The sequence below is a fragment of the Aquila chrysaetos genome, chromosome 9, assembly GCF_900496995.4.
Source record: "Aquila chrysaetos chrysaetos chromosome 9, bAquChr1.4, whole genome shotgun sequence".
NCBI classification, from domain to species: Eukaryota; Metazoa; Chordata; class Aves; order Accipitriformes; family Accipitridae; genus Aquila; species Aquila chrysaetos.
Window position 1 is genome coordinate 24,068,241 of NC_044012.1, and position 28,000 is coordinate 24,096,240.

Below are 28,000 nucleotides of genomic sequence, written 5' to 3' on the forward strand. Positions count from 1 at the left end.
GTTGCCTGGGAGATGCCACGGGATAGCAAGGGCTGGACACTGACTTTTAGGGATTGGCAGCCAAGGACTGGAACAAACACAGACTTCACCCCAAATGCGATTCGGCTGCAAGTCTGAGCGAGGACCGTTCGTGAGACCGGGCAATACATGGGCTCCTGCAGAGACAGAGAGGAAGTCCTCAACCCCGAGGACCAGAGAGAGACCGAGCCACCCTCACGGGCATGGGTCACACCCCAGCATTTCAGCTGTAGTCCTTCTGACCCCACGAAGCACTGAGGAGACCACCTTGCATCGATCAAGCTGCACGCTGTCTGCTTGTCCATGGTCGACAGGCTGGCCGCAGGAGCAAGAGGAGAGCCAAAGCCGGGCCTTCAGCCACAAGAGCCATGGGAGTTGCTTTGCAAATCGACATATGCCGAGCACGTGGCATAGAGGAGAGCGATCCCAGACCAAGCAGGGCCAACTACCCTAGAGAGCAGCAATACATGGCAGCAGGCAACCCTGCCTCCCACTGCCTCCATCCCGCGGCCAACGTGAGCTGCCCATCACTCGGTTTGGGGCTCTGCCAGGTGCTTCCCAGACCACAGACCCCAGACCCACCTGGAGAGTCACCGCACAGAGGGGCCGGCCTGGCAGGCACCCCAGCCCGCCCTGGGGACAGGGCCCGGGTGGCTGTGCTCCCGGCGTGTGGGGCAGAGCCATGGCGGGACAGCGGCAGTCCGCGGCCTGCCCCGGGCGCCTCGCTAGGGGCAGGCGGGACGCGGTGGGCTCCGACGGGGACAGGGCCGAGCCCCGAGGGAGTGCCCGGGCCCAGGAGCACCGGGGCCGACGCTCTGGGAGGAACCCCTCACGGGGCCGGGCGAGGCTGCCAGGCACGGGGCTGCGAGGCCCTCCGCGACGGGGCCGGGGCCGGGACCGGGACCTCCCGCAGACCGGCACCCCCTCAGGGCGGGACCGCCCTCAGCCCGGGATCGGGACCGGCGACGACACCCTGACACATCGCGGCTCCGCTCGGACCGGGCCCCCTCAGCCCGGGGACAGGACGAGGACCACGGGGACCACCGGGACACCCTCCCCCCCCGCCGCCGCCGCCGCCCCGCGCCCACCTGCCTCCCGCGGGGAGCGGCGCATGTGGAGCGCACCACCGCGCCTCTGGGCGGGGGGGGGGCCGGCGGCCGGAGCGGGCATGTTTACACGGGGGCCGAGGGGGGCGGCATCGGCGCGGCCCCCCCGACCCCCCCGCTGCCGCTGCACAAATGGTCTCTTCCTCGCGCTCTATTTAATCCCCGCCGCTGCCGCACCGCCGGCTCCAGTCCGAAGAGCAGCGCCGCGCCCGGTGCCGCCGCCGCCTCCGCGCCGCGGCTCGGCTCGGCTCGCCCCGGCCCCGCGGGCACCCGCTGCCACCATGCTGCCCCCCGCCCTTGGCCTCCTACTGCTCCTCGCCTGCTTCGGTACCGCCCGGGGAAACCTCTCCCGCGACGGTGAGTGGCGGTACCGGGGCCGGGCGAGACCCCCCGCCATCACTCAGCCCCTCGCGGCGGGGACCGGCGGGGCGCGCCCCTCCCTCCTGCGGCCGGGGGTACCGGCCGCGCGCGGGCCCGCGGGGAGGGGAAGGACCGGTGGGGGACCTGCCGCGCGCGAGCGACAGGTGCGGGCGCGGCGGGGCCGGGCTGCACCGTTATGTGGGTCAGGCGCGGCGGGGCCCGACAGGTGCCGCCCGCCCCGCCCCGCCGCCCCGCCCCGGCCCTGCCTTCGGGGCCCGCCCGCGCCGCCGCCGCCAGCCCGGGGCGGGTGCGGCTGCCGCGGCCCCGGGCGGCCGGCGGGGCTCAAGGTCACGGCGGCGCCGGTGCTGCCCGCTGTGTGTACCGTGTCCTCGTCCGTGTGTCGTCCCCCCCCACCCCAATGCCGCGTACCGCCCGGGGCGGGGCCGGGGCCAGGGCGGCGGAAGGTTCCAGACAGGCCCCGGCGGGCGGCGGCGGCGGAGCCCGGCCCCTCCCGGCGCTGCCCGCGGGGGGGGCCCGGCGGATGGAGGCTCCCCGGTGTCGTAGAGCCGTCCCCCCCGGGAGGATGGCGGGGGTCGGTGGTGACCCCCGGGGGGGGGGGGCAGACACCCCTCTGGGCGGGGGGTGGAGTCCCCGGGGGGGCGGCGGTGACCTCCCCGGGATGGGGCGGGTCCCCCCGGCAGAGCAGGAGCCCTCGGTGGGAGCTGCCCAGTCGGAGTCCCCCCTCCCTGGGGCGGTGGGCTTGGGGAAGGGTCGGTCACTCCCCATCCCGCCGGGATTCCGCTGCTGCCGGGATGGCTGGTGGCATCCCAGCGCCTGGTCGCTCCTCGGTGTCTGTATGCGGGAGGCGCGGGGCTTGGCTGGAGCATCAGCCCTTGAGACAAAGGGTGTTTACCCGCCATACAGCACAGCGGCGGGCGGGCAGCGCGCCGCCGGGCGAGGCAGCTGGTAATGAAGTGCCGCAAAGCAAATGTAATTTTGGTAAGGGCTCATCAATGGCAGCACCTTGTTTTCCATAACTGTTCAACTGCAGAGTCCTCGCTGGATTGCCAGCACTCGCCGCTTAGGGCCTGTAATTCCTGTCGGGTTGCTGGTGGCTGTGTTTGCGATGTCAGGAGTCGCTGGTTGTGATAAAATTGCTGCTGTGTGTGTTGTTGGATGAGGAGCAGGTCGTGGGGAGATGCAGCAGCTGTCTGCGGCCTGGCCTCTAACCCTGGTCTGTGTGTTGTGTTTTGGGGGCTGTTGCAGAGGCTGACAGTGGGTGAGGGTCCAGTTGCCATCCGAGTCCCTGCCTGTGGCTTCATCAAAAGCAGGGAGGTAATCCTGGTGTGAGTATGTGCCCCTGGGATCAAGGGTCCCGAGGGCTGTTGGGGCAGAGGGAGCATGGTACAGAGGGTATGAGGTGTGAACCTGGCAGCCCTCCTGCCTGCGGCTTGGGCTGCCCGTGCTGGAGTGAGGCGCAAGCCTCCCACCCACCATCCCCAGCAGGTGCCTCCCCTGTGGCCTGTCCCTTTGCTGGAGGAGGTCGCTGTCACAGGCAGAGCTGTTCTGGGGGCTGGTGCGGGTTGGTGGCTGCGCTCCCATCCACGAATCCCAGGATTTATTCTGGTTACAGCCATGGTCCTCCCACAGGAGCCCAAAAGAGTCACTTGGGTGTGGGTGGTGCTCAGTCCCACGGTGCAGGGATGTCCTGGCATCCTGTGTGTGGTGATGCTCAGTGTGTGGGTCGGAGCCGGGCAGGAGGGGGTGGCTGAGCAGCCTGGCAAGTGCTCACATGAGGAGGGGTGGCCATGACCTGGAGTTGTGTGTAGGCCTAGGGCAGGATGCAGCCTGGATGATGACACTGCAAGATTTCCTCCAGGGCTGGCCTGCTGCTGTGGCCCAGCCCTGGCCATGAGCTGCCAGGCTCTCCGTTGTCCAACGCGGCTAGACAAACAGACCCCCAAAAAGCCTTTGGGAGCAGAGGAGACTGATGGCTGGAAGATGCTTGAGAAGAAGCTTCTGGCATGTCTTTGTGGTTAGTGCCTTTCCCTCGTGCCCCTCAGCCATCAGCTCCCTGTGTGGCTCTCTGGCTAGGAAAGTCCCTCCGCAGCACCCTTTGCAGGGCAGGGATGGAGTAGGTGTCTCCTCTCCTTGAAGAAACGCTCCTCCAGCACTCTGGATTTCAAAGCTACAACTGTGGTGAGGCCCAGCAGAGCCCCCTGAAGCTTCCTGAGCGCTGGAAGCGCTGGTGCTTCACACTGGGGCCGTGCTTGTGCACTTGGCTGGTGTCGTGCTGCTGTCGGCAGATTTCTGAGTGTTTGGGCTGGTTGCGTGGTTGTCCTTGCTGTGAGGATTATTCCCCCCACGGAGTTATTCCACTCTAGAGTTGTGTAACCCTTTTGTTTGAACAGTGCCCTTCTGTTGTCCCATGGAAGGCCACAACATGCCAAAACCAGACTTCTCAGGGCTGTTTTTCCCTGTGCTCAGTAGAAACTTCATCCTGCTGTGGCACCAGCATTGCAGGCTCTGAGCAACCCTCAATGTGCAGCACAAGGAGCACCACCAGGAGGCTGGGCAGCATCAGTGGCACAGCAGGGAGCTGAGCTCAGGTCTCGCATCTGGTTACCTCCCACTGTACCAGAGCTGCTCCGCTCATCATGTGTGTTTCTCTTGCTGGGAGAAGCCTCAGTGTTGAGGGTCTTAGAGCTGGATCTGCCTGACCAGGTATAGATGCTACAGCAGGATGGCCAGGGCTGCTCTGTCTCCTCCTGTAGATGCTGAGGCTGGTTAGGTGGCTTATGCCCATGTCTGTCCATTGGCTGAGGAGAGCCTGGAGACCATCTTGAGATGTCTGAAGCCAGGTGAGATGAGCTCCCTGCCTGGTGTTTACAGAGAGGCAGGTTCAGGAGGGTGTCCCCTTCTTGGAAGGTGGCTTCATCTTTCTGAAGCTGGTGGAGGTGTCTGCTCAGCCAGACCATATAGGAGGAGTTTTCTCTGTCTTGGGGAAATGCCCTGTGCTTCCAGCTGGTGTCCTTTCTGTAAGAAGACATCCATCCACCCTGCCCTGCCTTTGTAGGAATGGTGTCTAGTGGTAGGAGCATAGGGCTGGGAGAGATGTTTGGACTCCCACAGGGCTCTTACCATCTCTAGCCCTAGAGCAGATGATGGCTGCAGGTCCTGTAGTCCTGCTCCCTCAGGAGGAGCTTTGGAGACAAGTCAGCACCAGTCCTGAGCCAGATTGCAGGAGGCTATGTGTGACCTCCAGCCTGTAGCATCGGCCCCAGGCCCATGGCAGGGAGACCCTGCAGAGGGAGCCCTGGTGTGCAGAATTGGGATGGTGGACGCACAGTAGTTGTCTGAAGCTAATGTAATCCTTCGATTGCTGCTTATAGCAGTGTTTTTACCCAACTAATGTGTGCAAATGCCCTGTTCTCACATGTCATTAGGACTCACCATATGCTACAAGTCTCCTTCTGTGCCAGTACAAGCCCTTGGCACTAGACTAGAGGAAGCAGTGACATCCCTGATGAGGTGGTGGTGTGCACGCATGAGAAGAGGGAGTGCAGCCTATCTGTATCACTCGATACCTGGATGGCCTGATTTTGGATGACTGATCAGCTGCCTGGGGGAAGTGAGCTGTTCTTGCAGTGGTGATGCAGCTGGGATCAGCATGTCAGCCGGAGGAGAGTATCCCTCTGTGAGCAGCCGGGCAGACGGAGCCGGACGGGGAGTGTGAAAGCCACCACTCAGCTGTCTGGCACAACACGTTAGGCTCAACAGGCAATGCTGGATTTTAAGACAATACATGGGATCAAGTGCTGCAGAGCTGCCCTACCGCATACCCAGACAGTGAGGGGATATGCTGGCACTGCTGCTGTGTGACAGGAATTTTGTTGCTGTCCCAATAACGCCTCAGGTTTTGGCGTGGTCTGTGATGCTGAGGCCTGGGTGTTTGCTGGGAGCGTGGCAGCTTGGTCTGCTGGCCGGAGGAGAAATCCCCAACAGACCGGGGCATTGCTGCTCAAGCATGAGTTGAGTGCCTCCCAAGTGTGGGTACCTTTCCTTCTCTGGAAGGAGATGGAGGGAAGCACCCTACTTGCCCAGGATTCCCTGCTTGTGAGGTCTCCCGTGTGCTAGACACTGCCACTTTTCCCTCTGCCTGACGTTCTCGCCTCGCCAGGGGTGTTGGAATTGCCAGCGTAACTGGAGGCGTCTACATCTGGGTAGTCACCCTGGTGCTGGCACGGCCAGGCACCTAGCCAGATGGAGGAATCAGCATTAAAGCTAACATTCTTGTTTGTTTTCACTAGGTTGATTTTAACCTAGTTTTACCCCAACCCAGGTTGTTGCGTGACCATTGAGGTCCTTGCAGGAGAGGAGCAGCATGAGGGAGGAGATGGTGCAGGATATGAACATGTGTCCAAGGTGCCTTTGCTGGTGGCAGTGCCAGTATGGTGGTCTTGGAGCTTGGTGGGCTCTGCATGTGTGCTGCTGGGCTTGGTCACCTGGGTCCCGTGTGTTTGCTGCTGTGTTAAAGCCACTGCAGAGCATGGTCAGCTTGTGCAGATGCCTTCTGGGAAGTGCTTTGTTCCCTGTGCTGGCATTTGGCGTGGTATGCCTGGTGCCTAGCCTTGCCTCCATCTGAACTGCTCTCCGGGCTCCTTTTACAGCCCAGGCAATGGCTTGGCCATCTGATGCTGTGTCTGCACAGATTGAACTGCCTCCTCATTGCTTGGCTCTTCAGTGACTCCATGGGACCTTGAAGGTGATGCCAGTGCTGTAACACCCACGTAGTCAGATGTATCTCATCCTCCTCCTCTGAATTACTGGGTCAGCTCAGCTTGAACCATCTGGTCCAGTTCTCTTCCCTCTGCTCTTGGCCAGGCACCTGCAGCCATGAAGCGATGCAGCAGCAGAGCCTTCATCACACAGTGACAGTGAGGTGTAAATGATCTCCCTGGTGACCCAACTTATCCGTCCACCTGCGAGGGCAGGTGGGGGACAAGGCTCTCCATCCTACTCTGAAAAAGCTCCTGCTTTCACCCATGGCTGTCTCAGCACTGGGCTGGGCTGTGCAGTGGCTGTGGCAGAGGGAGGGCTGTGCTGGCTGGGGGGAAAGGAGAGGAGCCAGGCAGGAGTCGGACACAGTAATGCTGTGTTGTGTTTGGGCAGCCCTGATGCCAGAAGCACTAACCCAGACGAGGCTACCTAAAATAAGCAGTCAATAGCAGCAGAGGGAGGCGGAGAAGCTGAGATGCGAGATGAGGGCTGGGCAGGAATGTGCTTAACCATTCCAGTCACCTGCCTGGCGTCACGCTCTGCCTCCACTGTAATGCAGGCTGAGGGCACAGGGACCAGTGTGCGCACGGGCAGGCATCGGACTCTGCAGCTCCCACCGCTCGGGGATTGCGGAGGCTCCCTGGTGTCACAGGGACATGCTGGAAGGCAGCAATGCTTGCTGCGGAGCCAGACGGCAGATATTTCCAGGTGACCCTGGAGTTTGCCTGTGGCTGTGGAGCAGCAGAGCTGCGAGCTTCCCCTTATTGCTGCAGGGTCCTGCTCAAGGGGACCTGCCCCTTCCTCAGGTGATGCTCCAGGCAGTGTTCCATCTACAAATGCTCTTCCTCACCTTACAATGCTTCAGATGGCGTATTTACTGGCAAGCCCAATGTGGAGCATTAGCTTTCCAGACCACTGCTTTTGCTGCTGCTTTCAGGCCATCGTTTCCAGGGAAAGCAAGTTCTGACACTTCTGGTCTGAGTGGCCAGTGGTGCAGAGAGCAGCAGGCTTCCTGGGCCACCTGCTGTGTGGATGCTGCACAGGAGCTGGGTTCACTTTCTCAGTCTGGAGACAAGCACAGGGCTGACCGTGCCAGAAGACAGGGCTTGTTGGGACCCCGTTGCCCCATGCATCCTGCGGACTTGTTTTCCAGAGGTGGGATGTGTTTGGTGGTGTCTGTGCCAGCGCTGTGCCCAGGGCAGCAACTCCTCATGCTCCTCTCTGCTGCCATCAGGCTTGCATTCTGCTCTCCTCCCAGTCTGACATGTGGTAGAAGCTGTGGGGAGATGGGCCCAGTGGTGCAGCATGCTGCTGACAGTGCTCCTGCCTTGGCTGCGTGCTGCAGGGCTCTGCTCTTAGCTTATCTTTAAACAACTTCACCGTGAGCAGATGAATGCAGTAATGGGTCAGCATTGTGGCACTTTCCTGGGGGGCTCTGTTTTGCCTCTCCACATCTCACCAGCTTTGGTTTCTGGCTTTTTTTTTTGTCTCCCTGTGATGCTGGGGACTTCATCTCCAAAAGGGACAGACCATGCAACAGCAGAGATGACCTGGTGGGCCACAGCCAAAGCTGAGAGTGCTCCGTTCTCCCTGGGCATCCACTGGGATGTGGGGACTCCCTGCTGCAGCTGGGCACAACAGAGTATCCACTGCAGTCACCTGAAAGACCAGTGGGATTGAACCTGTATTTTAATCTTTTGAAGTTACTCTTCCCTCCTGTCTTTCTGGGAAGTCAGGAGGAGGCGTCAGTGTGTGGTGCCCATCAGCAGGCATGCTGTCCCCTAGGAGGGGAGCAGAGCTGCCAGGGTTTCCCCACTTCTTATTTCTGTTATAAATATCCTCTTACACAACCTTGTGTGTTTAATCCTTGGACAGTTGGGAGTGACAATTTCTCATGCCAGCTTGGACAGAGCTCTCCTGCAAGTGTTTAGATGCCTGCAAAGCAACAAGCGATGTACCAGGGCATCCAAAGCAACCATTTCTGAGACACCTCGCTGGGCAGGCGGGAGATCCTTAAAACAGAACTGTCAAAGCAAAGAGCTTGTTCCCTTGGCAACAGTCATGTTGGAGATTGGCCTTAGGGTAGGAGCTAAAAAACATGCTCAAAAAAGTAGTTATCAGCTGTTTGCTGTCAAACTGGAGGAGGGCCCTGGGAGAAGGGTCACCCTGCCTGGCTCTGCTCACTGCTGCCCTGCACTGGAGGGATGCCTGAGACAGGAAGGTCCCGGTGAGCTTGCTGCTCATTCACAAGGCAATTAGTCCCCTTTTGGAGGGGCCCAGGAAAGCTCTGACACTGGGGATGGCTGTCACGGTGCTTGTATGATTTTTGGTGGCCCAGGATGGGGCTTTTCCCCCTCATCTGTGTCCTGCCTCCTCCAAGGACTTGGCTGTACTCTGCAGGCTTGCATGCGGCATGTGCCTGAGCTGGGGTCTCTGCTCTCCCTGGGCAGGCTGCGGCTTTGGGCTTTGGCCAGTGACTTGCAGGTCGGGGTGGCCACAGATCCTCTCAGCCAGGGGATTGCTGATGGCCTCGGAAGGAGGCAATCACCATGCCTGGCGCTGGGATTCCCTGATGATGCCACTGCCTTTTGCTGAGCTAATTGGCCACCAGACTGGTGTGAATGTGCAAACACGACTGAGCAGAGCCGCCAGCGGCGGCCTGCGTTTGTGCAGCTGCCAAAGCTGCAGGCAGGAGCTGCTGCTGCCATCAGAGGGGTTCCCCAGCTCCCTCGTCCCCCGACCAGCCTGCTCCTATCCCAGCTCTCTGCAGGGGCTCATCTGGTCCTGGGGCAACTGGAAGAGCAGTTGATGTCTGGGGGGGACCAGGCTGTGTGCTTTGAGAGGGCAGAAAGCAGAGTCCTGCTGGTCCCAGAGGAGCGTCTGCTTCCCAGCTCTGCTCGGATGTGTGGTGGCAGAGGAAGGCGCGTGGCGAGGACGTAGCCGAAGGCATGCAGGAGGGGCTCTGTCAGTTTGCTCTAAAAGCAGCTAGCCAGGGCTGGAGGAAGAGGGCATCCTGTGATCTGAGAGCCTCCACTGCACTTGCAACCAGCCTCTCTCTTCAGCTGCTTCTTTTTCGTGGCTGCTCTTGGCTGCTGATTGATTGCTAATTGCTGGCCATGTTTCAATTGCTTAACCCTGGTCAGGTGTCACAGGCAGCTGTCAGCTTTCACCGTATCCTCAGGCAGGGTCTGTCAGGGAGGTGACCGCATCCCCATACCCTGGGGGAAGGACGCAGCTCTGCAATTTGCCAGTGGTGCCCCTTGGACCAGGACCCTGCTGCTCTTGCCTGTAGAGGGCTTGGGCCTCCTGGAAAGCATTGATGGGGTCCTGGAGGCTGTGACCAACGTCTCTATTGTGGTCTTGGGAGAACCCCAGCAAAGGCCCAGGGTTCAGAGCAGGCTGTGGTAAGGAGCTGGGTCCTGTGATGAGCAGCTTTGTCCTTTCCCCAGAGAACATTATGTACATGTCTGCTTGCAGAGAAACAATACAGAACTTGGTGTTTAGGCTGGGGAGTCGGGGTTTTTCATGTGGACTGCACTTGAAGGCATGAAGCCCCTGTTCTTGGCCAACCATTTCACTTGCGAGGAGCAATCTCCTGTTATGTTGGAAGCTTGGACAGCAGGTCCCCTTGTTGCTCCCCCCATTAACCTGTGGATCTCGCACACCACATCATAAGTCCCCAAAGCAGAGGGCTTGGCTGTTGCAGAGCCAGCTGTTGAAGAGTGGCATGTCACAGCATCCTTGTCTACAGGAGATCTGGAGTTTGGAGCAGGTTCTTAGGGGTTGTATGTTTTCCACTTTAGTGAGCATTTGTGTTAATGTGACAGTCTTTTGTCACCCTGAGGTCAAATCCTTTGCTTTGTGGGAAGGATGGGTCAGAAAGGCTGGCTGTTGTGGGCTGGAGGTACAAGGGTGGGAGTTGGTGGAGGGGCCAGAGGGAGGTTTTAGCACCAGAGGGTACAAGTGAGGATCCTGGATGGATTTGTCCCTGTGAGGGTGAGGAAAACCTGGGAAAATTCCCGAAGTGCCTGGATGCCACAGACTCTGTGGCCTTGCTGTGCTGGGGAGAATCGCCTGCCCAGCCTGAGAGTGGGATACCCCTGCTCGCTGGGAGAGCAGCTGGGTGATGGCACACTGGGATGTCCCCACTTCTAGTCCTCTCCTAGATCAGCCTGGCTTCTTGCATCCATCCCACCACCACCTTTTGATCCGAGTCTGCTTCAGCCTGCAGCCTGGCCCTCCATCTGCTCCCTTCACCTCCTGCTGCCCATATCCTCCTCTGCCTTGCTTTTGCTTGTCTGGTGCAGAGCTGTCCCATCTTGCTAGCTGCCTCTTGGTGACAGCACTTGGTAAAGTCTTGCAGCCGTGAGAGATGTCTAAATGGTGTGGGACTGGAAAAGGAGCCGGCCCTGGAGGTGTTGCAGGAGGGCCCCTTGCCCTGCACCTCCCAGAGGGATGTGTCTGCTGTCTGAGGGCTGGAGTGTGCCAACAAGGCTGGCTTCCACAGGCGAGCATGCAGGGAAGAGGAGCATGGGGTGGCACTGAGCAGATGCACTGAAACAAGAGCAGGTTTCCCCCTCTAACAAAATCTGGAGCAAGTCAGCTGCCGGTGAGGAGGAGCCTGGAAGTTGGGCTCTGGGTATCCCAGACTGTGGATTCACATGCTGCTCAAATCAGCTTGCAAGCAAGCTTGCACAGCAGATGTCTGAGCCCGCTTGGCCAGGTTTGCAATCCACTGAGTTCAAAACTGCCACCTTGGCTGGGCTGCTCCAGTGTCACTGCACGGGAAGGATGCCTGCGGCTGGAAATGGAGCTTTGCAGTTCATGGCTGCTGAGTGAATTATTAAAATACAGTCCTCAGAGAGGAGATAACTTGCCTTAGAAAATGTCTGTGTCAACAGAGATAAATTGGATCTTTATGATGATGAAACTAGACTAAATAGAAAAGAATGAGGAAAATGACAAGTGTTGTTTTTTGGGCCACAGCTGTGGACTGGAGGTGTTTCAGGGATCTGAGCAGTGGGTGTTTTCCTCTGGGGCTGCTTCTGCCCCAACAAAAGCTTTTACAGCCAGGAGGCAGGCTCAGACGGGTGCGGGGTAGATGTGCTCGGCAGAGGCTGGGAGAGGGTCCTGGCAGCTCTGGCTCGTGGTTGCCGCTGGAAGTGCCTCCAGCTTTTGGCAGGCCTGGGCGAATGCTCTGCCCTGCGGAGATTGGTGTGGGCAGCAGGATGTCGTCCAGACGCACTGTGAAGTCTGCTGGGCTGCAGTGCTCTTCCCAGGCATTGCTCGCTGCTTCCCTGAGGATGCTCCACTTGAAATGGCTCCTGGAAGGCAGAAGGCTTGCCATGGCATTTTGTTGCAAAAGCCCCCAGAGATGCAGTGCTGCAGAGGATTTGGTGTGTCTGTGCATGGGAGTGTCCTGGGGCTGGAAGCAGCAGAGCTGCAGACCTTTGAGAAGTGTCTGTGCTGGAAGGGGGTGTGTGTGGCGGCAGGTCCCGCTGCTGGGCTCAGGGAGCTGGGAGAGATGTGTACATGGTTTTTTCTCTCATAAATATGAACGCAGCCTCCCCTGCAAAAGTGCACAATAAATTAAATACTGATTTTCCTAGTGTGGTGCTTCTCTGATTTCACTGCACTGACTGGGATCTGAAACAAACACAGGCATCAGCTCTTGGCCAAAAACAAGGGGCCTGGCAAAGCCTTTGCTGTGGTGTTTTGTGGGGTGCCTGAGGTTGCTCTGCCTGTCCCAGGGTCTGAGGTAGTAACTGAGCCTTCGCTGTCCCTGCCTGCAGTGTGTCTGTCCTCCTCCAGGAGGGTCCTGTGGAGGGAGAGCCGGGTCCTCTGCCTGCCAGGGGACCTCGCTGCTGGCTTGCCATCTGCAAAATAAATTTTCACCCTATTGCAGGATGATGGCGGGGCCTGAGGTGGCCAGTGAGGCTTGGATGGCCCCTGGGAGCTAGAAGGTGTAGATGTGAGGGATCTGCTTCCCTCTCCTGGAGAGGAAAGCCGTGAGCATGGGAGGGCTGAGGAGGCAGCAGGGGTCCTGGGGTGGCTGCACCTGCCTGAGCCCAGCACCATTCAGGGAAGGCCGGATTCAAACACTGCATGCTTCTCCTGCCTTGCCTCATCCCTGCAGAGCAATGCTGGAATCCCTGGGGCTGTGCACGCGCCTCCTTTGCCCCGGTGTGAGAGCAGAAGCCATCCTCCGGTGCAGCCTGGTGCCAAGCCCTGCCAGCATGCTGGTGCTCGGTCTGCACAGCCCCTCAGACCGTAGTGGCGGGGCAGTGCCAGGGGCTGCTCTGGCCATCATGCGGTGTCGCAGAGGGAGGGTGAGGGGACTGTGCCAGCCCAGGCTGTCAGGTGGCAGTGGCTCCGCGCTGGCAGCAGTTGCTGGCACAGCGAGGGCGGATGCTTCCCTAAGCGTCCAGCACCTGTCTGTGGCCTCGTGGGGGCTGTTTTAACCAGCGTGCCAGGAAGACCTGAAAGCTTTCAGTGCAGCCAGCTTTCCAGAGCATCCTTGCCCTGCTCCTCCATGTGCCTCTGAGCCCCTGGGATACTGCCCAGGGCCCCCGGGGGGGGGCTGGGACCTCTGTGTGATGGGTGCCTGCTTTCTCATAGCAGCACCCTTTGCAATGCTGTTGAAGGGCTGTTGCAGTGTGAGCAGCGTGGCCTAAGTTGCCATTCATCTTCCTTGGGAACACCCAGGATCTAACCGGGAGGATGCACTGGGCTGTGCCAGGGCTGGAGCTGCTGGATTTGGGAGCAGTCACGGAGCATGACGCATCTTCCTTCTCAGTGTGCCACTGTCCCCAGCTGTGGGATGGCAGCTTTGCCCCTTGTGCGCCCTGCCTGTGCTGCCAGAGGGGGTCTTGCCTGCGAGGGTGGCAGCAAGGCTGCAGAGGGACGGGGACCCCATAGGCCATGCTTTGTTCCTTGCAGGCCATGGCAGGAGCGGGAGGTGGTGAAGCTCCCCGTGGTGGGACTCGCTGCTCCTGGGGTCCTGCCGCCCACTCCTTTCCTGGCCCCGCAGCAGGTCCCATGGCAGCTCTGCCCCTATTCTGTCAAGGGCCAGCAGGTTACAGCCGTGGCGGTTTTTAATTAAATCAAGCCGCACTGGCGCAGTGGCCCAGCCGTGCCCATCTGTTCCTCCAAGCTGTTGGGCGCATGGCGCGGAGGCGAGCTGAGTATCTAGGTCGTGCCGGAGGGTGCAGTGTGGCGGGCCAGAGGGGCTCTGCCACAGGGGCCGACGGGGGGGCTCCGTCCCACACCCCGCACAAGCTGCTAGCACATGCCTGTGGGCGGGAGAGCCGGCCGTGGCTCTGCAGCTCTCACAGAAGCATGGTCTCCAGTGGTCCCGGCTGTACAGCTGTGAGACAGGGAGGAAGAAGAGAGGTCGTCAACAAGGCCAAGCCAGATCTTCAGTGGGTCTGTGTGGTGCCCTGTGTGTCACCCAGTGTGGGGGTGCAGGTGGCATCACCTGGCCCCTGCCCTGGGGGAAACACACCCTGCTCTGTTTAACCTCTCTCCACACTAATACCTTAATGAGGCTTAGTGCTGTGGCAGGTGATGGTAATTGTGTTAATTAAGAGATTGAATCTGTTCTGTGTGAGTTTTAGACCCTGTTCTCAATTACATCCAAGTTGGAGTGTTTTGAGTTTGGACAACAGTGGCTTGCAACAACCTAATCCCCTAATTAACGGTAGTAGCAGGGCAAAGGCATCGGTAACAGAATTAAAACAAGCTGACAAACAGATCTCCCCAGTCAGGAGGAGTGGACAGAGAGCCGTGGCTGAGCTGCAGACCCCAGTATGTGATGTGGCAGAGACCTGTCCCCCATGGTGGAGGGGGGGTCCCGCTTGCCTGGTGTCATCCCCAGCACTGGGGGTCCTGGTGCTCCTTGCCGGTGCTCCTGCTGTGTCTGGGCCTTGAGTGAGCTGGAGATGTATCAGGGTAGAGCCTGGGTTGTGATCAGCAGTTGGGAACAGGCTGTGGAGGGAGGCTTGGGCACTCCAGCTGGTTGGTGTGTGGGGAAGGCTTGATCACCACCTGTAAATATCTGCAGGGAAGGAGATGTGAACCAGAGGCTCTTCAGCTGACCAGGCAGGAGTGTAGCAATGGCCGAGGGCTGGCCATCAAATCCAGGCAGGTGGAGAGGAGCAAAACTTCCAATAGCAAGCATGAAACATTAGCATTAGTGATGGGAAGTTTCCTGGGGCTGGAGAGAGAGTCTTTACCCTGGGAATATTTTTAATCTGAATTTGATGCATCTCTGGTAATCATGGCTGCTGGGAGTGGGCAGGGAGGGATTCATGCACTTTCCAGCCCGGGCTTTCTTGGAGTTTAACACGAGCCAAGCAGTCCCTGGGAAGCCCGGCAGCCTTGTCCTCCTGCCCTCCTCCAAAACCTCTTCACTCCTTCCTGCTCCCTGCGATAGCTTTGGGGAATTTGCAATGTGAGCAAAAGAAAATATTTCCCTTCACTGTTCTGAGTGGAAAATGGGGAAATTCAGCTGAAGCTGCTCCCACCCCTCTCCTTCCAATAACTGGCGCTTCTCCCAGGCAGTGAATATCATGCAGGAAAACAAACATGAAATTAGGACTGCACTGCTGGCTGTGTGGGCACACAGGCAGGATCACCCAAGGCTTGGGGGTCCTGAGGCTGAGTCCCTGCCTAAACATAACTTGGGCTGAGACAGAAGATGACAGTTTGTCAAGCCCCGTGTCCAGCACATGAGCAAAGTGCAAACAGCAGCAGCATCTGTGTTCCTCCCTCTTGTCCATGTGGCTGCCTGTGGGCCCAGCTGGGAGGGGAGGGTGTAGAGCCCCCAGGCTGGGAGAGCCAGCATTCCCCTTCTCCCTGTGCAGCTCAGCTCACTGGCACATCAGCTTTCCCAAAATAGCTGTCCTTGGGGCAGGCGGGGGGGTGGGGGGTTTATCTGATCCTGTTGCTGCTCTTCTCTGCCCTTGGGCTGCTTGGCAGTGTGGAGCCCTCTGAGGAGCCTGAAGGAAGCGAAGGACAATGTCTTAGCTGAGGAAACGCAGTCTGGGAAGGGATGTGCATAGCCCAGGAGCAGCATGAGCAAGAGAAAAATCCCCTTAAGGAATGACATGGAGAGCAGGCCACTGACTGCACCCCACAGGCCACACTTAGTGGACCGTGGATGCTTTTGCTGGAGGCAGGGGTGGAGATGGCCAGTGGAGCATCCCATTGCATGGGATGCTTGGCACAGAGGCACCACAGGTGCGAGCTCCGGCTTGCTCTGACTGCCAAGGTGGTAGAGCAGAGCTTGCTGCCTCCCCAGGTGCCTGTGCTGGTGCCAGGATCTCCTGCTGCCTCCTGGCGTACCCCTGCTCCTGCCTGGATCCGCTCATGCCTGGTAGGCACCAGCTGCCTGTATCTTCCAGCAGCCCCAGGGGCTGTGCTTAGAGCCAGGCCTGACACTGATGTCTGTGCAGGTTGGCATGGAGCTACTGCCTGGGGACAGCAGCACCCCAGGAGCAGCCGTCCCAGCAGGTGCTGCAGGTTGGGTAGCAGGATGTGTCCTGCCTTCTGTCCTTGCTTCTACAGCTGTGATGGGGCCATTCCATGCTGGGGAATGGGATCGCAGTGGGAAACCCAGGCTGACACATGCCCGTGGGCAGGTCCCTGTTGTCCCCAGGGTGCACAGGACAGCTCTGCTCCAAGCATGCTGCCTGTGGAATAGAAGCCCTGGAGAGGGACACTCACCCATGAACACATGTGTGTGTGCACATCTGTGCTCAAGGGGCTGTACAGATGCTCCCAGATATACACGTGTGCACACTGGCATACACTCACACTGACAGTCTCCCTGGATCCAGCCAGACCTCTGGCAACATCTCCTCCTCTTCCCCATGCCCCTCCATGCTGCCACTGAGAGCAGCTGAGCCAGGGTGACCTAGTCCCCCTACTCCAGTCTGTGTAGCCTGGCCATCCAGGGCTTGGGGTCAGCTGGAAAAAAGGTTGTCCCAAGCAAGCTGTGTTCAGCCCAGCACTGAAGCCCTACTTGTCCCAGGGGTTTTGGGGACACTGCTGTGTTCCTCCCTCCCTTCACTTGGTTGCTCAGTGATGCTCATGCACACCTGGGGAGAGGCGATGCCCAGGGCCCCTGCTAACCTCTCCTGTCTGTGTCCAGAGAGCCAGCCCACGACGTCAGATGAGACTGTGGTGGCCGGTGGTACAGTGGTGCTCAAGTGCCAGGTGGAGGATCCTGATGACTCCTCGCTGCAGTGGTCCAATCCTGCCCAGCAGACCCTCTACTTTGGGGAGAAACGAGGTACATGTGCAGGAACTGGGGATGGGAGAGGGCTGCCTGGGGAGAGGAGCCAGCTCCAGGACCAGAGCAATGGTGAGGCAGAGGGAAAGTGGACCAGGGCCGGTGGTGCCCCAGAGGGTGATGTTCCCTCCTGCTCCCCACCTACAGTGATGCCACCAGGCACAATATGAGCTAGCAGAGGGGTGTGGTGGTACTGAACCAGTCACTCACCCTATTGTCCCTTTTCCCCCAGCCCTGCGAGATAACAGGATCCAGCTGGAGAGGTCCACACCTAACGAGCTGACCATCAGCATCAGTGATGTGGTGCTGTCGGATGAGGGGGAATACACCTGCTCCATCTTCACCATGCCTGTGCGGACTGCGAAGGCCCTGGTCACTGTGCTGGGTAAGCCACTGGTGGCAGCCCCTGCACCTGCTCCCAATCTCCTGCCAGCTACTGCCTTGCCTGCAAGATGCTGTCCATACAGCTGTTCATCTCTGCTACTCCTGTATACCTACCTACCTGTTCACTCATCCTTGCAATGTTTATTTACATGTCTCTGCATGTGCATCCGTCTCTGGGTGGCAGCATACACACAGCTAATAGGCTGTTGTATTTCTTGCCTCCTCTACCAGGAATCCCCCAGAAACCCCAAATCTTTGGCCATGAGCAGCCCATTGATGAGGAGAAGATAGCCCGGCTGACCTGCCGGTCCTCTGGCAGCAAGCCCGCAGCCCAGCTCCGGTGGAAGAAGGGCAACAAGGAGCTGACGGGTGGGTGCCCAAGTAGTGGGGCTTTGCCCCGAGGGACTGAGGTGGCTGGGGAACACCATGGAGGCAGGTGGGGCACCAGGGGTTGCAGATTTGCCCAGTGCTGGACCACACTGGCATCTTATGCTACTGCCAACAGAGGGATGGGGACAGGATGTCTCTTACTCAACATGCATGTCAGCCTCATGCCTCTGCTGGGGTATTGTGTTCATCAGCTCTAATGGTCCGCTGTCCCCACAGACGAGGGCACCGAGGTGGTGGAGGACCCCAATGGAAAGACCTTCACCGTGAGCAGTCGGGTGGAGTTCCGCGTCACCAAGGAGGACAACGAAGCTGAGGTGACCTGCACCGTGGACCATGAGTCCCTGCAGAACTCCGAGAGGTCAACCACACAGAAGCTGCAGGTCCACTGTACGTGGTGCATGGGGATGAAGGGACAGGGCCACATGGGGAAGGGGACAGGGCTGTGGAGAAGTGGGAGAGATGGAGGAGGCCTCAGCATTATCACAGTTCAGCAGACATCACACACATTGCCCTACACTTATATGTACATACAGCCGTTACGCGTACATGCATACAAGCTCATCAGCCTGCATGCACAGCGGTCACATGTAGGGGAACTGCGCAGTGACACTTCCCCTGCACATGCCCACCCTTGGTTTCCCCTGCCTGTCCCTGTTTCCTGCCTGTCCGCATCTCCCTGAGACTTGTCTGTGCCATCCCCTGCTACCTGCCTGCACCATCTCCCATGTCCTGCCTGTTCCCATTCCCCTTGTCTTAAGTGTCCCCTGTGATCACAGGGTTAGGGATGTGGGAACTGCACTGTGCACCCCCAGAGTGCCGACCCCCACCACTGTGCACGCTACCACCCACAGGTGCACTTACACTGCACCCTCGCACATGCAGAGCTGAGGCCGAGGCAGGGTGCAGGGGCAGGGTTTTGGGGTGCCAGCAGGCCCCTGCACAGTGTTGGGCAGGGACAGGCAGTCACCCAACTGTGCCTTTCCTCCTTTTTCAGACAAGCCGACAGCAAAGATCGAGCCGCATCCCCAGTACCCGCGGGAAGGCGAGAAGCTCCAGCTGCAGTGCGACGGGCAGGGCAACCCCATGTAAGGCCCCCTTTTCAGCCCCACCAGGCCCTGGCCAACTCCTCCTCCCACTGCCAGGCTCCCAAAACCACCACTTAGCTCTCCCCGGAGCTCGGGCAGGCATTGCAGGTAGCACTGTATGGGCTCAGGGCCAGGCACTGGCCTTGCATTGATGCCAGGTAGGGCCAGGCACCCCACGGAGAACAGGCAAAGCCTCTGTCTTCTCCCTCGAGCAGCAGATCCATCTTGGCTTATCTCTAAACGGGGTATTTCCCTCCTGGTTAAATACTTCCATACCTTCGTTGCCCCCTCCACTGCCTGGCCAGGGACTCCACTCTGCCCCAGCCCACCCAGGGTGCTGGGGAGGATGGCGGTGCCTCACCACTATCCCGCTCTGCAGCCCCCAGGAGTTCCTGTGGGAGAAGGAGGGCAGCGATGCACCCCTGCAGCTGAGCTCTGACAGCGTCCTCATCTTCCCCTTCCTCAACAAGAGCGACAGCGGCACCTACGTCTGCACGGCCACCAGCTCCATGGGCAGTGTTGTGGCCAAGTACAACCTCGACGTCAGTGGTAAGTGGGACCGCAGGGCACCTGGCATCACCCAGTTTCTCCTGGCAGCTGCTGGTTGGCACAGCCAATTCCATCGCAGCTGCATCTCCCTGTGAAGGGGTGCACGGATCCAGGGAGGGCTATGGTCAGAGCGGGGCTTTGTGGTGCAGGGTGGGTGCATGCATGCAGTTGGGTCTTGGTGCGCTCGCTGGCAAGAGCACTGCATCGCCAGCTCCTCTGGCCACATCCAGCCCCTGCATCCTTCCCTGCACTGTGCAGGGCCGCCACCTGGGGCCGAGAAGGGCAGAGAGCTGTTTGGGGGATGTCGGGGCAGGGACACCGAATGGCCCAGGCTGAGCTCAGTCCCTGTTGCCTCTGATGGGGAGTGGGGGCGTGATGGGGGAACTGCAGGGGCTGCAGGCAGGACTCTGCTGGAGTCTCTGGGACAGGAGGAGAGGCCAGTGCTCCTGAGCCTGTCACAGGCAGGAAGCCTCTGCGTACTGCCACCGCAAGCCAAAGAGGATTTCCAGACGGCACTGACCATTTCAAACCATGAGGTGCCCTAGCAGCCCTGTCCCAAGCTTCTGGAGATGGGCCTCATGGCTTGCCCTAAGCTACTGGAGCTAGAGGCTTGCATTGCATCGCATGTCCCCAGAGTGTATCACCACTTGACACCCATCCTTGCGTGGGAAGGGGCAGCACCTGCTACCTCCCCGCACGGTGCTGTCCCCTCACCACCACCCCCTGCCCTGGCTGTGCTCTGCTGCCATGTTTGCTGTCGTTGTGCCCTGCTGTGTCCAAGCACCGTGTGTCACACGTGGAGCAGAGCTGTATGCTGCACAGGGCTGCAAGCGCTTCTCCAGCCCATCCCCGGCTGGTGGCAGTGCTGCCCTGGTTCCTGTGCTCAGCACCCAGGCCCTTGCCCGGCAGCTTTCCCATGTTGGTAGGAGCCTGTTTCCCTGAGTTTTTGGCCTTGGATTTGGGGTTATCCTCCTCTTCTGCCAATCTCTTGCTATCTCTCTCCTCTCTACCAGCCTTGGACTTTCCATCTTCCAGCACTCCTACATGTTCCAGCTTTTCCCTTTCCCATCCCGTTTCCCTCCCCTCCTGTTTTGGGCACTCTTGGCATCCTTCCCTTCCAATAAGGCTGTGGGTAGAGGGAGCACATGGCAGCAGTGTGCACCTTGGGCACCCTGTCTCCCCGAGTCCCTTTCCTCTGCCTGCCCAGGATGAGCCCCTAAATGTCCAAGCCTGTGCAGTCATTCCTTCGTCACCCCTTGTGGTCCTGCCCCTGTCCCCCTGGGTGTGGGGTCTCCCCAGGCAGCTGGTTCTTGAGCCTGTCTGTGAGCACCCAGCAGCACCCAGAGCCCTCCGCACCTATCCAGGAGCACAGCAGCCCCTGGGGTGCTCAGCACCCATCCACTGGCTCACAGCAGCATCCAGGGTGCTTGACACTGTCCACGAGCACACGGCACCCAGAACACGAGTGTCCCCCACCCGCTTGGTGTCACAGCTCCTGGCAGAGGAGCTCCACACCTAGGGTCAGTTCCCCTTGTCAAATTCCACCTCTTTTTGCCCAGAGCCACTTGGGTCTCGGGCATCATCACTGGAGCAGCCACCTTGCCCAGCTGAGCTCTTGAGCCTGTCTGCCACAGCGGCCACCTTGCTCAGTAGCAAGGGAGAGCAGAGGTGGAGCGATCCCTGAGGGTGTGCATAGAAAAGTGTAGGTGGCATCTCATGGTGGGTGACGCTTTACAGCCACCGCAGTCCCAGGGCTCCCAGGCAGGAGGGGCCCAGTGGGGTCCCTCATGGAGGAAGGTGTGACTGGACGTGCTGGCAGGGTAGGAGATGGGGGAAGATGTTCACAGCAGCGTGTCCCAGAGGACGGTGGCAGGAGAAGAGGAGCAGGACCCATGGCCAAGAAAGGGGTTGTGGAAGGAACCGCTGAGAAGAATGGGTCCCATCAGGCGGGGGGGAGCCAGGGTCCTCTCCAATGAGCTGTGTCACCCCTCACTGGTACCTCCCGGGGTTGATTCATGTCCCTGTGTTTTTGTCGTCCTCCCCAGATCTTTCCCAGCTCCCCACCCCACACGTTCACTCCACTCCAGCCCCTCCGCCAGGCCCTTCCCAGCCCATCTTTCATGCTTCCATGGCCACCGCTTCATCCTTCACTCCAGCTCCCATCCAAGGTACCGTAAGCTCCTTTTCTCTCTCTTTACGGACCCGCTGCTCGCCAGCCCAGCGGGAGAAGCTCCACAGGAAGATGGTGGCCCAGCCCTGGACCCAGGGACACCCTTGCCACGTCCCAGGCACCCAGCCAGGCTCCAGTCTCTGTGCAGCTGCTTGTTGGCATGCGTGGACTCTGCAGCCACCATCTCAGCACTTTGAGGTGGTGGTGTGCAACAGAAAGAGCCGAGGCCCCAGAGCCTGGGCTGCATAATGGTCCTTCCAGCTCTTCCTGGCAGGTTGTGGCAGCAGCTGCCTGTGAGCTGCAACCTGTGCCTTGTATCTGTGTGAGATGTTGTCCCTTTGTCCTGTTGCCTCCCCTGTTGTCTTTCCCACCCTGTCCCGTCTGAATGCCCCCTTTGAATGTTTCTGTGGCTGTGTCCCCTCCAAGCTGACGGGGCACAATGAGAATGGAATGGAAGGAGGATTTGTCCCTGTGTACCAGGGCTAATGCAGGATCCCAGGGCAGACTGTGCTATAAGATGCAGCTGACTTGGGACTGGCCTTGGGGTCCCACCTTCCTTGGGGTGCCATCACCTCCTGGGATGCAGTGTGTGGCCATGCCAGCCTGCATGTCACTTTCCTGCTGGCACGGCACAGGGGAAGAATGAGCCAAGCCTGGTTCCGCAGTGTGCTCAGCCTCCCCTTTTGGGGCAAAAATCCCACGGTGAAGGATGGGGTGGTGGGATCGTGGCCATGCCTGAAGGCAAAGGTACTACAGGCTGCACAGAGCATGTTGCCGGTGCTGCTCCCTGGGGCGCATCACAGGCAGCCGGGCATGGGGATGGGTTTGCCCATTGCAGCTCTTCTTGGCTGCCTTTTCACCCAGGCAGGGCTCCCAGCACAGCCATTGGGGCTCCTCTTGGCTCACTCCCTGCAGGAGCCTGTACCAGTGGCCATTGCTTCTCTTCCTTGCTTCCCCCGCTGCCTTCCCTTTTCTTACTCCCACCTTAACAGCTTTTGTCTGCAGCAAGATTGAGCTGATAGCACTGAGCCGAGCAGGATTGGGCCCTCCAAGGTGCCTGCTTGCAGCCCTGAGCGGTCTGTGGGACGAGCAGCAGGCTCTGCTGCTCAGCAGGGTCTGCAGCATACCTTCTCTCTGTCTTCTCTCCCTTTGCCATCTGGGCAGATGCCAGCCCGGTGCCCTCGACCTCCAGCACATACCATGCAGTGATCGGCGGGGTGGTTGCCGTCATTGTCTTCCTCCTGCTGAGTCTTCTCATCGTGTTGGGACACTACCTGATCAGACACAAAGGTACGGGGCGGGGGAACTGCACGGGGGCCGGGGGGCAGAGCCAAGACCCCTGTGCTGCATCAGAGCAGGCAGCATAGGGTGTGCTCCCCCCTCGATGGGTCGCTGGGAGCAGGGATATATCCCCAAAGCGAGCAAGCAGCGTGGGGCAGGGATGAAGAGAGGCAGCTCCCCATCCTGCAGACCTGCCACTGTCTGGACAAATGCAGCACAGCCAGTGGTCCTGGGTTTGGGAGCTGCTGCCCATGCCCATGCTGGCACCAACCCCAGCGTGGAGATGTCCCAGTGAGTCCTTGGAGCTGAGCAGCACCAGGTAGAGGCAGCTCCTACCCTATTTCTCCATCTCTCCTTCATGGCTTGGTACCCACTGCCCTGGGACTGCCCGTGCTACTGTCCCTGTCTGTGCCTGACCCCATCTCCTCCCTCTCCCTGCCCTCCTCGCTATTCCTTCAGCCCTCTGCCTTCCTCTTCCTCCTTCTCCATTTCCATCTCCCCATCCCTGGACTTTTCATCCACCCAGCAGGTATGTGCATAAGACACGGGGAGACGGTCACATCCAGACATCAGCAAAACCCAGCAGAGGTGATGTGTGAGTAAGAGCCCCCCATTCCTGCCCTCCGAGCCCAGCCAAGCTGCTGCCTCTGCCCCACGCCGTGCTGGTTCCGGGGGCAGCTGGGAGCTGGAGCCTCCTTGCAGATGGCAGTTTTGCAGAGAAACCCTCCAGTTTTCTGAGGAGGAACAGGGACAGGGATGCAGGGAGGGGCAGACGGTGGGGAGGGCAGGAGATGTGCCTGGAAATGCAGGCAAGGGCTGCTGCCTCCAAAGTGGGGAGGCACTTTCATCCTCTGGCTAGAAACAACTGTGAAGGCCTTGAGCAGCCCAGGCAAGGTTCAGTCCCCAGGCAGAGCTTGTCCCAGGGAAACTGGTGACTTTTCCATTTCAGGCCAAACCCAAAGGATTTTTCTCTTAACTCTGCTTTCCAGCCAGCCCTCAGGCTCTGCCACTGGGGCCCCTCAGGCAGCCCAGCCTACCCCTGCTTGCATGGGAGCGGGGTGCCAGCAGGCCCCCCCCATGACTCTGACCCCCTCTCCCCACCCAGGTACCTACCTGACCCATGAGGCCAAGGGGTCGGATGATGCCCCAGACGCCGACACGGCCATCATCAATGCAGAGGGCGGCCAAGCCGGCGGCGACGACAAGAAGGAGTATTTTATCTAGAGGCGTCGGAGGGAGCGAGAAATGGAGCCAACAGACCCCGATGGAAATGGAAACCAGACCACAAACCCCACTCAACCCAACTGATTTTCTCTCGCGCCCGGCACGGGCAGACGGATGGACAGAGGGATGGCGGGACAGAGAACAGAGAGCGACCAGCCTGAGACATGATGCTTCTTCTTGAACTTGTACAAAACGTTATTACTACGAACAGCGAGAGCCCCGGCCCTGTTTGCTTGCTTGCACCTCCATCCCTGCGACCGGCGCTCGCGCAAAACACAGACCAACCAGTGAGTGAGCGACTTTCCTTCTTCCTTTGGACCTTTGCTTTGGTTTCGTGGCTGCTCTTTGCTTTGGGCCCTTGGTTGGGATGTTGGGCTGGGGTTGATGTAGCTCTTCCCTTTGTTTCTCTCCATTTTGGTTTCTTTGACATCCAAGGATAAAATCAGCTCCAGGCTCTGGTGCAAGCTCAGGGCAGCTGGGTGGCCACTCTGTCATGAACGCTCGCCCCATGCCTCCCACTGAGAGCCGGGACCCACGTTCCCACGGCTCCCCCCAGCCTTGGCTGCTGTGTGATGGCCCCAGCCCCAGCTGGGACGGGGAGCGTGGCCGGTGGGACAGGAGCGGGATGCCAACAGGCAGTGTCTCTGCCTCTGAGGTCTTGGCTCATGGCTGGGGTCAAGCGGGGAGGGACCCCAGGCCCCTGCCCTGATTTTATCCTTGGTGGTTCTTGTCGAACAGTGTCCATTTGGGGCGAGAGCTGTCCTCGTGCGCTAGATGTGTGAAGGGGGGGTGAGCTTCCAGGGTGGGAACCGCTGAGGCCCCCAGAGAGACTGGGAGCTGCCAAGCATTGCAGCTCCCTGGTCCCACCCCAGCGGGAGGGGGGAGGGCAGAGGTTTGGGGGCGAATCCAGAGAAAAAGCCCCAACTTTACAAATTCTCAGATTGGAAACATCAATTCAAACCATCTATTGAGATGTTCAGTGCAGGAGGCCACCTGCGCTGGGAGCACCAGGCAGAGCCGGGAGAGCCGGTGGGCCTGCGACCATTGCCGCTTCCCTCTTCGCTGGGCTGGCTCTGGGGCCCCCAGAGCCTCTGGAATGGTAGTTTAGACCCTGAGAGTGGCTTCAACTAGAGCTGACACAGCTGATGGCACCACGGGAGCTGAGCTGAGCTGAGCTGGAGACAACCTGCTCCCCAGCGCTAGCAGCCCAGAGTGGCACGAGGCCTGGGGTTCCTCTGGCCGAGGAGATGTGCAGAGAGGGGCTCCACCGGGGTCTGCTTCTTGGAGCTGTCTGTCCCCCATCCCTCCCCAGCCTCTTCCCAGAGCAGGTGTGAGCTTAGAAAAGGCTGCTTCCCGCTCAGCTCCAAGGGCTGCAGCCAACAGCGGCCGAAATGCCCGGGTTTAGTGTCTCGGTATTTCGGGGGTCTCCAAGGAAGCTTGGGGCGGGGCTTGCCCTAGCTCCTACCTGTTTCACTGTCTCTTCCAAGACAAAAACAAGAAGCTTTCCCAACCTCTCCAGCATGTCCCCAGGGCCCGCTTGGCCCACCCCAAGCACAGACCCACAGGGTGGGGCTGCAGGGGGCTATGCACTCCAGCATCTGCAGGACACCCCATATCCCCTGGGGAGCCAGGCCCCATCCCTCACCCTTGGGATGAGGTTTTCCAGCTTCCCAGGACCTCTTGGTCTGGACACAAGGGGTTTGCAGGAGCTGCCCTTTGGCTGGGCACCCCTTCGATTTTGGGTTGTCTGGAGGAGGAGAGCCCTTCGGGAAGGAGCAAAAGCCCTCAGTGGTGTGGGTAACCTCACCTTGGAGGTAGAGGAAGAGCTTGTGTCCTCCGCCGTGGGGTACCAGGGGCCTGTGGGGCAGGTAGTGTCGCTGACATCTAGACCCTGCGAGCATGTGGCACGAGGACACTGGCAGGGAAGCCATTGCAGAGCAAGCGGGGCTGGAAGGGGGCTGGGGCCAAGCAGATGAGGAAGAAGAGGCATGGCTCAGTGGCAGGCACAGGGTGTGAATGAGCGATGCATTTGTGGCACATGCACAGATGTGACTAGGTTCACCGTGGCTAAATCATGTGTCAGGAGCACGCAGGCAGCATTGTGTTAGCATCTCAAGAGAGAAGTGCACAAAGCCTTCGTCATACATGGTGAAGAAAACCTGCAGTTTTCTCAATGTTGTTCCTCCCTTCCCATCTTTTTGGAGAAGGATGTTGGCCTGGAGTCCCAACGGTAGCTCCGCGCTCATTTCGAGGGATGCAGCCGTTGCTGCCGGAGATAACACTGCAGATGTCGATGCTGTTAACTACTCCACTGCACACTGAGCATGTATGAATGTGCGACCTGACACTTTGCTGAAGATCTTTAACGTCCACTGTTGAATAGACGTAATTCCTTCAAATAAAAATGCAAGGATGTGTTTTCAAGTATAATTTAATCTCATTGTAAGTCTACGTGTGCTGTAGATGGTTACAAAGAAAGCCCCAGCCTGGGGGTCTGGGAGGGAAGGGGGTTAACTGGTCCCTAGGGAAAGGGATGTGGAATCTGAAGTCGGAACAGGGAGGTTTGTGCCCCTTCGAGGCAGCACATGCATGGCCGTGGCCAGTTTCTCCCCAGCACTGCTGCTCCAGAGCTGCTTCAAGGGCTGGCACAGGTGGTTGCCACTTTGCCCTGGTCAGAGAAGTCAGGATTTGGCCTTTTTGAGATGCTGCATGGTATGGGACGTGGCAGGATGCAGCAGGGGGAGACCTGGGCACAGGCAGGGCATCAGGGGGGGAACCTGCTGCCTGTGGCAGATGTCATCAAAGGATGGGCTGGGTCTCACCCCAGGTGGACCTGTTGTCCTGCCACAGCAAGAGGCTAAGCTACAGCCCCAGGTGTTCCAGGTCCTGGGAGTGGTGGGAGCATGAATATGAGGCTGCATCTGCAAGCAAGAGCCAAAGGGCTCTTTTTGCAAGGGAGCAGTAGTTCCACTGCCATGGGTGTGAGGGCAGTGGAGACCCTGTGTCGTGTGAGGGGTGACAGATACACCGGGTCACACGTGTGAAGAGGGAGATGCTGTGGGATAAGCGCAAGGGGTGATGGAGACACCATCATGAGATGATGCATGCTGCGATGGGGCATGTCATGGTGTGGGAGGGTGCAGTGATGGTGCACCCATCATGATGCTGATGGAAGGTGTGATGGGACACACCATGTTGTGAGCATGATGGAGAAACCACGTTGCAGGTTTGAGGCACTGATGAATAGATTATGTCATGGGTGTGAGGTGTGGTGGGAAATGCCATTTTGGGAGCCCAGGGGCATGGTGGGATATGCCATGTGTTGAGTCTTTTGGGGTGATGAATAACCGTGTCACAGGTGTGCAGAGGAACAGCAACACAGCCATGAGTGGGGGCACGATGGGTGTCAGTCGTAAGCTGCACCACACCATGAGTGTGTTAGGGTGATGTGAGGCAGGGGTGATGGGGTGCACCCTGTGTTAGGTCTGGGGCACGTCCTGTTGTACGTGTGCGCAGGACCGTGGCACACCAGGTCAGGGCTTGCAAGGGGGGTTGGGTACACCATGTCATAAGTACAAGAGGTGATGTGGGTTGCATGAAGGGATGAGAAGCTACACCTTGATGCTAGCTAGCATGGGGGTGACACCACACACTGTCAATGGTACGGGGAGGCGGTGGGGTACATGGTGTCACTGATGTGGCTGATGGTGTATGTGCTGCACTGCAGAGGGAAGAAGCGATGGGGCAGGTGTTGCTGCTGGGGCGGTGATATGAGGGACACTGTCACAGAGGAGTGGGGACACCAGGCTCCTGTCCCTCCCTGCCAGCACCCAGCAAAGCCAGGCAGTGTCACTGCATGGCTGGGAGAGTCCAGGGCACCAGCCTCCTCCCTGGGCCTCGGTGGCCACTTCAGGAGCGGGGGGTCCTTGTTGGCCACATGAGCAGGGGACCTCCAGGCCCATGTCCACCCTGTGCCACTATATTCACCTGTGCTGGGCCTGGGGCGTCCGAACCGGGATGTGGCCAGGGCTGGCACTGGGGGAGCGAGGAGGATTTGGGACCCTGTGGCCCTCGTTTGCAGCCAGGCCTGTTCACTCCCACTCACCGGCCCCGGCGAGGCTCCAGCCGCTTCCCAGCCGGCACTGAACTCTCAATAGACACGAAAGCCATATTTGTAGGGAGCTCTGGAGACGCCGTGGGGCGGCAGTGGGGCAGGGCAGAGGACGGTCTGTGTTGTGCTGTGTTCTTGTATGTACATAAAAGGGAGACAACGAATGTTGATGTGACTTTATAACCTTTCTAATATCCTGTGCTAATCTCGGAAAATAATCCTATAAATATATCTGGATTACACGTTACC

General features: G+C 59.2%; 1 protein-coding gene across 4 annotated transcripts; it reads left to right on the forward strand.

Annotated features, from left to right (window-relative positions):
* Positions 1–685: 685 nt before the first annotated feature.
* On the forward strand, positions 686–27,998 carry CADM3 (cell adhesion molecule 3). 4 transcript variants are annotated; one of them, XM_030026869.1, is made up of 11 exons: positions 686–1,481; positions 16,417–16,557; positions 16,790–16,942; positions 17,173–17,310; positions 17,548–17,718; positions 18,326–18,416; positions 18,796–18,965; positions 21,011–21,133; positions 22,300–22,425; positions 22,946–23,011; positions 23,522–27,998. In XM_030026869.1, the coding sequence occupies exons 1-11, from the start codon at positions 701–703 to the stop codon at positions 23,638–23,640; spliced, it is 2,079 nt and encodes a 692-aa protein (XP_029882729.1). In that variant the 5' UTR covers positions 686–700; the 3' UTR covers positions 23,641–27,998. The 4 variants fall into 4 exon arrangements, with proteins under 4 accessions (XP_029882729.1, XP_029882730.1, XP_029882731.1 ...); XM_030026870.1 differs by lacking the exon at positions 22,946–23,011; XM_030026871.1 differs by lacking the exon at positions 21,011–21,133.
* Positions 27,999–28,000: the final 2 nt, after the last annotated feature.